The sequence below is a fragment of the Anas acuta genome, chromosome 10 (assembly GCF_963932015.1).
Source record: "Anas acuta chromosome 10, bAnaAcu1.1, whole genome shotgun sequence".
Taxonomy (NCBI): Eukaryota; Metazoa; Chordata; class Aves; order Anseriformes; family Anatidae; genus Anas; species Anas acuta.
The window spans coordinates 14,535,113-14,547,783 of record NC_088988.1 but is presented as its reverse complement, the minus strand read 5'-3'; the positions used below and the strand labels follow the sequence as shown (position 1 = coordinate 14,547,783).

The 12,671-nt window shown below is 42.8% G+C and overlaps 1 protein-coding gene across 1 annotated transcript in view; it reads left to right on the top strand.

Annotated features, from left to right (window-relative positions):
- MMP2 (matrix metallopeptidase 2) overlaps positions 1–1,151 on the top strand; it is a 35,214-nt gene extending 34,063 nt beyond the window's left edge. The window contains exon 13 of the mRNA XM_068693326.1: positions 141–1,151. Coding sequence (XP_068549427.1) covers positions 141–244 — 104 coding nt within the window. The 3' untranslated portion in view covers positions 245–1,151. The remainder of the gene's footprint in view (positions 1–140) is intronic.
- The last annotated feature ends 11,520 nt before the right edge of the window (positions 1,152–12,671 follow it).

Below are 12,671 nucleotides of genomic sequence, written 5' to 3'. Positions count from 1 at the left end.
ATAAAACTTTTTTAATGTGTGCAAATGCTTCAGGAATAAGCTCTTATAGTTCATTAAGCTTTGTGAAATCAAACAAAGAAGCTTTGATCAAGAGTACTGCGCTCCATAATCTAAGCATACTGTTTTATTTGCCTTCACAGGGTACACCTACTTTTTCAAAGACCAGTATTATCTACAGATGGAAGACAAGAGCTTGAAGATTGTTAAAATTGGCAAGATAAATTCTGACTGGTTGGGTTGCTGAACTGTATGAGATATTAATAACCAAATATTTACTTTTTTTTTTTATATGCCTTATCTGTAATTAGAAATAGATCTGAATGCTAATTACTGGACCAGTCTGGTACTGGCACCAAAACATTAAGTACCAGTACTGTACACATCAGATAATTTAAAACTGTTTGCCTCCTCAGTATACAAGAGATGTTTACGTATATATTCTGGTACAAGTTTTCAGTTTTTCGTGCTAGTAATAGTAATGCTAGTAACAGAACACCCGTCGATCTTTATTCCCCTGGTGCTTAAAGAAAGCATTGAAACCATTGCAGACTGGATCAGGCCCGTGTTATCTTACATACATCCCCAATAGCCTCAAACGAGATGTACCAGCAGTGCACTTTGATATATATTTTTTTTAATACAACTCTTTTATAAATAGATGGTTTGTCCTGATGTTTTTCACCCTCTTGAGAGTTTGATCATTACTTCCATTTATTTACATACTACAGAAAGACTGTCAAAGGCACAGGTTGCCTCGGGATTTGATTTGTGTTGATGCATGATGGAATCATGGCAAGAAACTGTATTAAAGTATTGTTTTAAAGTACTTTTTATTTTAATACCGTAGTTAAGTCTAGCAATTTGCTTCATGCACTTTGTTACTACTCTATAACTTGTTTATATGGACAGAAGACTCAGATTTTTGAAGTCAATGCGTTATACATAAAAGCCAAGTATTATTGTTTAACTTGTTTTATTTTTCCATTCTTTCTAATATTGGGTTTTTGTTTGGTTAGGTTTTCTGCTTATGCATTGGGCAACAGAAAGTGTTCTTTTCCCATTTGATGGAATGTTTCTCATTTAAAAACAAAACAAAAATGTCCCACACATGAAGTGCCAATGATACAAATAAAATCAAATTACACTGTCAACATTTCTCATGGCCATGCTTTCTCGTATCATTTGGAATCAGAAGTTCAGTAGCACGTTACAGTGGATACCGCAAAGGGTGGGCAATATTATCCCAGTATATAACTGTATACTGGACTTATTTCGAAACCTGGGTTAACTTTTCTGTTTGTTCTAAGATGGAAGGCAGCAACTTGCATTAAAGAGATGATATGGCCCCACATACCATAAGGTTGGAACAGACTTCCAAGATCATCTGATCCAACCATCCCCCTGAATCACAACAGACCTCCAAGATCATCTGGTCCAACCATCCCCCGACCACCAATATCCCCCACTAGAGAATTGTCACCTGGATGAATCACTACTACTGCCAAAAGAAAAGATGGATATCTCCCTTCTGAGCATCCTTCTTCCCTTCAGCCACCATTACTGCCTTCCTAACTAGTTCTGCACCACAGTTAACAAGGTAAGGCATAAATCAGAGTAATTGTAACTGCAAAATGCTAGAATTTCAGTTTTTGCAAACCCCCGGAAACCTTCTCAGGACCACAGGACCTGACGACGCATTGCAGGGATGTATGGTCTGCCACAGACATCTTACACCAGTGGTGTAAATACTCTGCTGTGTTTGGGACTACCAGGAATTCCTCCTGAGTGTTGCAGTAACTTCAACCCAGGGAATTTAAGCACTTACTGCTTTAAGCATCCTCAAGTAACCACTCCTTCAAGACCTCTGGGTTCTGTGTCAAGACTGCCCCAAACTGCATGCTCTAACATCTGTATTTAATACAAAGGTTTCCAAACACTGATATACCAGAAGAACACTTGCAATGAGTCTTTCCAGCTCTGAGCTTGCTAAATCACATTTCTACTGATGACTGCAAGAGTTTCCTGTTCGTCTCTAACTTACGTGTATGTTGTGCAACACTGGCCGATCCACCAGCATACCTTCGGCAACAGTAAGACCGTAAACCTACAAAACTCTCCACATCTGGTGGGTTTTAAAGAGTTCTGCACAGCTTCTTGTTTTGTTCTTGCCTGTGTAAATCCATTCCCCAGTGACTACATCACTGTCAGAAAAACAGAAACAAATTTTCTATCCTTAAACCTACTTACTCTTCTTTCAATTCAGTTTCAGACTGGCAACCTTAAGCTTATCATAGGTCATTTGTAAACACATCTGTTTCTGTTCATGAACTGTTACGTACCTAGGTGACAACCTAGCGGGTATCACACAAGCTGGAGGAATATACTGACCCTTCCCATTAACATTTCATAATTGACCACTGAAATGCCAAAAATCACAAAACATCCTGAAAAAGTCCCTGGGTTTCATTTCACTTGAGGACAGCCACTTTTAAAACTCACTGTTGGAAACCAAACACAATCTGCTCTGCCTCCCAGGTGTCACCTAGTCATAATCACAGAGAAGCAGCTCTAAACTTACTTCAAACCATTTTCCAGTTAGGGATGCTATTTTTTTCCCTATGGCCAAAACTCAAGAAATCATAAATTTCCTCCCTGATTTTGTAGGTCTTTGCAGTGAGTAAGCCATGAGATAGAAAGTCCTTTCCCAAGCAGCTCTGCCCGTGTCCCACACCAACCCATCCATCTCACTTCCCTGGTGGGTTTTGGAGTTGCCCCATCCCTGTAGACTTTTCTGGATGTCCCTGCTCCTGGCTGAAGCTGCTTACCCTCACGTGCTCTCTTCACCTTGCTAGGGCACTGCAGGACAGTGCCCTTGGCAGCGAGACCACTGCCCCTGCCTGCCCTGCTGCCACACCATCCCTTAGGGAGCAGCCCATTCTTCCTGCTCTCTACACTTCTCCTAAGACGCTGTCAGAACTGAATCAGCATTCTCACCCTCTTTTTTTTTTTCTTTTTTAAACAGAGGAAGAAACAAATGCTAAAGATATTCTATTTTTTTTTAATCGAAGTCCTGTAAAACCCCAGCACAAAACTCTACGAGCCCCTTACCTAACTTGCTCTGCTTCCACATTCCCATTAAATGGAAGTCAGGCTCACTTCAGCCTCCTGGTGTCGGGGCAGGCTGTACACGTGCTGCACAGGGGCTCGCTGCTCCTCCAGCTGAAGGCAGTTTTCCACCAGCTGTCTGCAGGACAGGCTCCATGCCCTCAGCAGGGCAATTCCAGTCCAGTGGAGTAAAGGGCAGTGGTTTGGTGCAATACAATCTGTCACAATACATACAAGGCAGCCAAGGCTCCAGAGAAACACCACAGTCTGAACACTGAATAGAAACCCCAGCCTGAGCCGTGAGTCATGCTCAACAGCTTGTACCTCACTAACCCTCTGGTTTTGTTAAAAATGCATTTTCTTCCTGCTATTTTGCCATGACTTTACAAAGAAGTAGTTACCCATAAATTTAAGCAATTGACAGCAACTGTGCTGTTCTTTGAATCAGGAGGAAGTACGTCCTTCGGGCCTGGTTTAGACAAAGTATTTCTACTGACAAACACAGACGTGCGTGCTTTTAGCAGCAAGGACGGGGTGAATGAACATTCAGCTGCTTTTGGAAGTGACTAAGCCAACACATGACCAGGCACCGGGCTCTGGGGGATCTCTGCAAGTGCAGAGATTTATGCCTGGAGGGGAAGCTGCCTGCTCCACACTGGTTATGTGGAAACTCCTCAGTGCTGAGGTATTTCAAGGTAGTGAATTGTAGTAAGGGCAAAAATACAGAATGGGAACATACACCCCAAAATAACAAAACCCAACAACTCAGAGACTGACAAAAAAAAAAAAAATAAGGCAGGTGCAGGCAGACCTGGAGGCATCTCCAAGCTGCCAGTAGGGTTCCTGCACACCAGGCCTGTCAGAGCCACGTGCCGTTACTTGCAACCCATCTCCCTCTGGCACTGCCTTTCAAAGTAGAACTGAGAGCAAAAATAGCATCTTCAGGTAAATTCTGAGATGTACATTTGCACACGATGGCTAGGATTTCAGGCACAGCTGGCAGGGAAGCTGGCTGCCACCCCCCTCCCAGTTTAACGGCAGGCCCCTACTTGCAAAGACATGGGCTCCACTTCCCCAGCTGCATGACATTCAGTATAAAGCAGACAATTCAACAGCATTCATGCATTCTCATCACTACATGAAAAATGTTTGGGGTTTTTAGTAACATCTTCCATTAGTCTTTTCTTAATGGAAACAAATATCCAGGAACTCACTGTCTCAGAACCTCCAAGTTCTGAGACAGTGAGAGAACTTCCATCTTAATCTAATGGAGAAAGATATGACCAGAATCTGAACAAACAACAACAAAAAAAAGCACATTAGAGCCAAGAATAACAAAGAAGAATGACAAACCTGGGTACCAGGCTACCAAGAGAAGTCAATTTTCTTATTTTTTTAATGTCTTTAAATCAAGACATTACTTTTTGGAGAGAATCTTTCATTTAAATATAGTATTTCTTGCATTAATCCAGCATAACTTGGAAAAAACACCTGGCCTCAACAGTTTGGAGACTGAATTCAGTGAACCAATGGTCTCTCCTAACTTTGGACTGTCTTTGGATATAAAACTAATTTGTATATACATCTTTAAGTTACATAATACATTTTCTAAATTATGTATTAAATAGATGCCTGCATGTATACACACATATACATGCACAAAAATCATTTTTTGCTATACTACGTTCTATTTTATATTAATAGGATAGCACAAATACTTCGATTAACTGCATGCTAATCAACCTTAATGACCTGCTCAGCACATCGCACTGGTTTCTCTCTCCTCCCCAGAACACACCACGTGCTGTGTGAAGGCCAACAAGCACACTGATACAGCCACTAGTACTGGCTCTGCACTGAAGGTGTTCCTCCTTGGAGGCACTGGTTCAGATAACAGTTGACAACTTTAGGCTTCGAGGCTCAGTAGTTAATTTGCCCATAGTTACACTAGCTCAATGTGTAACAGCGACTTCTGAGGCAGCCTAACAAACCCTGGGAAGGCTTTACCCACATTACCAGCTGATATAACCTTAGGACCATCCTTTCACCTCTTTTTCCAAGTCCCCAAATTCCTGTTACACTTCTAAAGCCACGCTTTAGCCAACCTCATCACTCCCAAGCTCGGACTCTAGGAGACAACCAACAACCACTCTGAAAGGACAGGGAGGAATGAAGGCAGCACGTCACTCCAGTTCTGTGTGTCACTTGCAAACCCTGATGCAGACTCTGCCCACACAATGAACTGGAGGGTGACAAAAGAGAAGTCTGTTGAGCTTTCAGCTTTCTGTTATTGCCCAGCACTTTCCTCTGGGACTTCTTAGAACTGCTTCTGAGTGACTAACCCACTTTGCAGTTAAGAATTTCCTACCATTGCCAAAATAAACGTAAAGTTTTAAGAGGATAATTGTTTTAATTTGTATTAGCCTGGAGCTTGGCAGCCTGTCCCTGGAGTCATTTGGAGGTGGTCTCCCCTTCTAAAAGACAGGAATTCACAATATTAACCTATCCAAGTGGGCTTGTTTTGGGGGTTTGTAACCACTGCTTCAACCTTAGACCGCTTCACAGCTTTATTCTGCCTTCCCTATGCCCCTTAAAACAACCATAAGGCCAGAACGGCTGAAGCTGGAAAGCAGCTTTGCACTTTGTAGTTGGAGGCCAGACAACGATGAAGACCCGGCACCCCCACAGCAGCAAGCTGCTAATCACCACGAGCCAAAGAATTAGGAAATTCAACCGCAGGTCTCCCATCCAGTGTCACATCACACACTCAGTTCAGCCACGAAGCCATGACTTCTCCTCTTGCATTTATAACAGATGATTCTGGCCACTGCCTCTCTCCACTGCTCCCTTTTTCAAGTTCCTAAATCCAACTTAAACTGCAGCAGAGTTCGCTGCCCCAGGCAGCAGCTGACCATAGTATTGGGCAAGCTGAGCTGACGCAATTCACCAGGAGACAAGGCTTGCCTGCAAAGGGAGGCAAGTCAGCCTGCTTTCTGCCTGGGGTCAATGCTTTAAGTGTTGAGCCAAGTCTTCTAAAGAAAAGGAGTGATTTCTCACTGTTTGAGGACTAGGCAACTCTCATTACATTCTCCTATCTTGCATTTCCATGCTTTTCTTTTCCATTAAGAAACTGTTCGAGGCCACTGGCAGTTCTCTTCAACAGCTCAGAAGTATGAAGGAGGATGACTTACCCCCATAATCCTTCTTCCATTGCTTCCCATGCGGTCAAAGCGGTTTGTATTTGTGTCCCTTTAAAAATCCTTACCACTGCTTTGTAGCACTCTCTTCTTCCTGAATGATGCCTTTCATCCATTCTTACATGTAGATGCCCTCCTAGGGAGCACCGTGTGGCATTCTCAGCCCTCTGTCCCCTCTATCACTGATTACAGATGTCTAATTACGGCTTGATTCTATGCTCAAATAAGTAAATTCCAGTTCCTCTCACTTTCACACAGCATTTTGAATCTAGGAACATCCTGAAGCTAAAGGAAATAAAGTTTCCAACCCAAAGGTAGGACACCAACATAGAAGATCTTTAGGCTCCAGGTTTTGCTTTGGCTCTTGCTTCAAGCAAGTCCTTTGAGAAAATGCATAATATATCAAAGCCTTTACAGATTTTGTTTTGGTTTCACTGCACTTTCATCTCCTGTTTACTCTTTTGTTCTTTTACCTTTCTTTCTAATGTAAACAACTGGACACTGGGAACAAAACCAGAAGCTGGCAGGGAGGAATTAGCCATTACCTGTAAATTCTGAGTTCAGACCCACTCTAGGAAACAAGGCATGTCGCTCTTGGAGATGAAACAAGTCACCCTCAAATATTTTTGTCTGCAGACACTATTTTTGCATGTAAATTCTGCATTGCAGACAGAATAACTGAGAAAGTAGGGGTAGAAATTGCAAGAAGGGTAGATTCTGTGCTAGATATGCTATATTTTTATTTTTAGTGAACTCATGATGTCAGTAAATAGAGCTTTTTTCATTTAAATCTCAGTATTCCCTTGGCTGTCATAAGTCTACAACATACTCTATTTTTCACTGAGAGCTCAGAATAAGGGAGTTTCACCTATATGTATTAAAGCCTGAGAGGCCATGTAGTAGTTTTAATTACAACTTTTTATTTCATTTTATATATATATATATTAATGAATGTGATGGTATTTATGTATATTTATACTTCCATAAAACGTTATATAACAGCATGAAACAGAAATTCACAGTTGTAAGTGGACACTTGTTATGCAACATAAGGTAAACAGACAGAATAAATGTCTGCATGTCAGAAATCCTGACATCTAAAATAATCAAGAGAAATAGCATTGCAGGAACAGGAGAAATTAGGTAGTGTAGGCCTTAGATGTTTATTCTATCTAGATCTCACAGAAAATCTGCTACAGGCATTGGAAATCAATAGCACATCATCGTTTAGATCACATACTCTGAAATATTTAGGAGCCAAAAAACTGCAGATTAGCCTAAGCAAGACCAGATAATCACCTCCTGCTTAACCCCCTAGAGCATTTTTAAAAGGTCTGGCAGGTGTCTACCCACATCATTTTGCCATGGTATTTTGGGATTTTATACACAATTACACACACTGATGTGGTTGCATTAAACTGAAGACTTCAAAATAGCATTCCTTTACATCCTTTTGAAAACTATTTACTCTTCAACATAAGCTGATGCTTTTTGCAACAAGGTCATGCTCCCAGCAGGCACTCTGCACTTTATCTACTATAAACACAGCACATCTTACAAACAATTTGGTGGCAAGCATGCTTTTCTGAAAGACAACCAGGCATTTAATTAAAAAAATTCAACCAAATTTAAAGCCTGAAATCTATAAAATCGTCACATGAAAATCACAGATTAAATCACCACAGAAATGACAACTCCAGAGCTTCAGATATCCTACTCAGGGTCTGAATCTGCACTTCTTTGCGTTACAACCCCCAGTGACTTTCAGGGGTGAGAGTGTAGTAAGGAGCCAGATTGACCAGTCCCAGCGGTTTGCACCTGAAGAGGTGTGGACACTTGCAAACAAAGATGACAACATTAGATACAAACAGATTTTAGCAGGGAAGTAAAGAGTAAAATCTCTTTGCTCGTAAGTTAGCTCAAAGTTAGAGCACTGTGAACACTTCAGTATATAAAAGATATCTATATCTATTAAAGATTTAAACATAGATATCTTTTGTAGATATAACAATGTGCTCATGTACCAGCCCCATCTGAAAGACACTTGCAGATGGCATTCTTAGCAGGTTACTTTCAGTACAATAAATACAATTGATTTTTCCACTGCATTTGCAGTTCTTCACTTTACATTATTGAAAGCCACACTCACCAATACATCCAGAAAGCTATTAAACATGGATTGGTTATAATACTATCAGATCTTTATTCGCCCACAAAATGAACACTGCAGTGGATTTTAACCTGTTGAAGGCTTTCAGGGCTAGTGACCAGACCCTGCAAAAGCACACAATCTGTTTTCACACGAGATTAAAATGGGAAGCAACTAGACAGGCAGAGTAAAACTCTGCAGGCAAACTCTTGTCCAAAGTGGGAATCTCACCTGGCAGTCCTGCCAGTGCTAAATAAAACTATTTGCACTCACCAGATGACTTCAGAGAAATTATTTGCACTAATTGACAGAATACATGACTCCAGCGTTTCAGCCTGGTTTCAATTAGGGGGAAAATCCCATAACTCGATTCAGGAATGTGAGAAGTTCCTGCAAACACAGGAAAGAATATTCCTAAAATTGAAAGGTTTGTGGATTTTGCAACCTCACAGGGCCCCTGTGTGTGAAAAATGAAAATATTTCTTTTTAAATAATTCTAGTCCTTGAAAAGTTCTGCTCCATAAATTCTAGCCATGCATAACTGGATGTGGTCTCTGGAAATTAGAACTATCATTACAATAAATACTGCTAAAATATATTATGTTTCTGGGGCACACTGGCAGCTTTTAGTGTTTCAGAGAAAACTGTGTCTCTGTTCAAGGGTTGCTGCACACAAGCAGCGAAGTCCTGAATTCATGGGGAATTTTTCTTTTATGAAGTTGAAGTGGTCAAGAGTCAAGGAAACACATTCTTTCTCACCTTTTTAAACCTTACAAGCAAACACTAAGACTAATTCACCTTCCTCATCTCTCTTTGGAATATTTCATTCCTCCTCATTAGTATTTTAATCGCTGCTGGCAAAGGCAATGCTCTGTGGAACCTGAAGGGCTTAAGAACACACACGTTACATCTTTTTAGGTGCTCAGTTTTGAAATTAACTTCAGCTTTTTTCAGGTGTTGAACTGGCCCTAGTTTCTCTACTTCAGAAATTAAAGATCACGATTAATACCTTGTCTGTAACTCCATCATGAATCCTACCTAAACTCTTTGCTACCTATGTGCACAGATCTCTCAAAGCAGTAAAAGAATCCAGACTCCCAGCTCCACATCCCTTCCTCAGCACAACGCAGCCCCATAGGAGAGGCACCTTCCCATGTTTCCTAATCAAAGTTTTATTAAGAAAAGAGGCCCTCCTGAGTTTCACACTTTGTGGGAATACACTGCAGTATTGCAAAAGTGAAAAAGCACCCCAAACAGACCAACAAGAGATACACTGTCGTTTTCAGGCACATCTGGAATGCAACATATGCTATCTGTAATTAGCAAACTCCTCACAATTTCTGTTTAATTTTCATTGTGAGAAAATACACCAGTAAAACTAACTGCAGCAGGTTTGGAAGTAGTTCCCAGAAACAACCACTGTTCTAATACCTGTATCTTCACAGAAAACGTAGCTCCCCTGCTCACCAATGTTAAAATTATTATAAATCCTATTTAATTAACAGAGTATGACCTGAGCAACTGTGGCATGAGCTGAGCTACTATAGCCACCACATGGCCCACCGTGAAAATGCCACATGAACTTCTGCAGAAATTACAGTGGAAACACTCTCACTGAAGTTCACACAACTTACATAGCCCTGCTTTCTCCCGGATTTGATAACAGGCAGCATCCTCCTGAACCCCTACATACAACCCCAAGGTATCCAGCTCATTCAGAAGGGTATTTATGAAATGTGGAAGTAAACTAGAAGTGTTTCTGAAGTTCAAGGCAAGAGAAGATTTTGCAGTTCAGAGAAGCAACTTTACAATAATTGATGGGTTTTAGAGCAAGCCGAGGGAGAGCTATTGCAGTTGACACAGCATCGCTTCTAGCTTGGTTTTCTTCCCAGAGTCAGCAAACAGGCTGTCATATACAAACACTTGGAAAGAGAGAGCAATGCTGAAGCATTTCAGTTTATGTAAGGTTTTCAGATAAACCAGGCTGCCGAGTCCAGTAACCGGACGAACAATGCCACTTGCAGGCTGAAATGAATCACTGCACCCAACAGAGAGCTCAAAGCAGTAAGGAAAAGCGCCTTCTTCAAGGCCCAAGCCACACTGCCCCACAGCAAACCCACAGCCCCAGAACAAGCCTGGTGACCAAATACAGCTCAGAAAGCAGCTGCATCCCTCCAAGCCCTCATGCAGAATGAGAGGGTGCCAAGCCGAAGACTTACAGGACTTGAGTCTCTTTATGTCACTTTGGGGGAATACAAGCTATTCAGAAAAATAACAGGTATTTAAAACAAACAGAAAACATTTTTTTTTTGGGGGGGTGGGGGGGGGGGGGGGGTGGGGGGGAAAGGGGAAGGGTGTAAGTGTGAAAAAACATTTACAAAGGCATCTCTTTAAAGAGAGGAAGAAGTCACACTACCTTCCATGACTCTCCCATATACCCACCATTTATACTCTATACCTACATAGGGGAAGCTGCTTCCCTAAGTTTGTCCCTCTCTCCTCCCGGTTCCCCTCAGGCTGTGCATTTTAGCAAGCAGCCCTTCCAGCACTGCAGGAACGTCATCCAAAGCCGCACAGCCCTCAGCCAGGAGAGGGGGGAGAGCGACTGAGGCTGGTTCAAGGCATTTCCTCATTGCAGGAGGTGAGTCCCCCACAGTAATTCCTGCCAGGCTGAAGAGCAAAGATCGCCTTTATAGCAGCACAGTGTGCTGCCAGTAAACCGCTGCTCTGGCCCCCGTCTCAGCAGTGTCTCAGCCGTGCACTATTTATACGGATAATGGGTTGGAATATTTGTTCTTCCAGCCATGCACGCTGTTAGACTTTATTTTTTTGAACAGGCACCACCTGAATGCAAGTTTAAGCGGTCATCTTACTGTGATTCTCTATGATAATACAACATATTAAACTGTTTATTTAACTCTGTAATTCTGTTTCCGAAGTTGGTAGGGTTTGAGTTTGTTTTTTTCTGGGGGGGTGTGTTTTGATTTTTTTTTAAAAAAGCAGATTTTGGCATGTGACTAGCATGACACACTCTCAGCCAGGAGAACAGGAAATTAGGCAGGCCATGCCTCTACAAATAAAAACCATGGCACAACTATGACACCACAGTGAAAATGTAGCCTGAAATACTTCTGTGTGCTTGGGAATGGAGTAGGTACAGCACTGTGATGATTGCTGCACATTCACAGCCCTACACATATCTTGGGGAACGACTCTGGAGGAAAGGCAGTGCCAACCCTTATATACCCTTATAGAAGGTATTTTGAGCAAGTTTGCTGATGACACCAAACTTGGAGGAGTTGTGGACTCGAATGAGGGTGGAAAGGCCTTGCAGAGGGATCTGGATAGGTTGGAGAGCTGGGCGATCGCCAACCGCATGAAGTTCAATAAGAGCAAGTGCCGGGTCCTGCACCTGGGACGGGGAAACCCTGGCTGCACGTACAGACTGGGCGATGAGACGCTGGAGAGCAGCCTAGAAGAGAGGGATCTGGGGGTCGTGGTAGACAGCAAGTTGAATATGAGCCAGCAGTGTGCCCTGGCAGCCAGGAGGGCCAACCGTGTCCTGGGGTGCATCAAGCACGGCATCGCTAGGAGGTCGAGGGAGGTGATTGTCCCGCTCTACTCTGCGCTGGTGCGGCCTCACCTCGAGTACTGTGTGCAGTTCTGGGCACCACAGTATAAAAAGGACATGAAACTGTTGGAGAGTGTCCAGAGGAGGGCTACGAAGATGGTGAAAGGCCTGGAGGGGAAGACGTACGAGGAACGGCTGAGGGCACTGGGCCTCTTCAGCCTGGAAAAGAGGAGGCTGAGGGGAGACCTCATCGCAGTCTACAACTTCCTCGTAAGGGGGTGTCGAGAGGCAGGAGACCTTTTCTCCATTAACACCAGCGACAGGACCCGCGGGAACAGGGTTAAGCTGAGGCAGGGCAAGTTTAGGCTGGACATCAGGAGGGGGTTCTTCACAGAGAGAGTGGTTGCACACTGGAACAGGCTCCCCAGGGAAGTGGTCACTGCACCGAGCCTGACTGAATTTAAGAAGAGATTGGACTGTGCACTTAGTCACATGGTCTGAACTTTTGGGTAGACCTGTGCGGTGTCGAGAGTTGGACTTGATGATCCTTAAGGGTCCCTTCCAACTCAGGATATTCTATGATTAACCCATCCCAGGTTAACAACGCAACCCCAGTGCTACAGGCCAACCACTTCTCAGGGGTGACCGA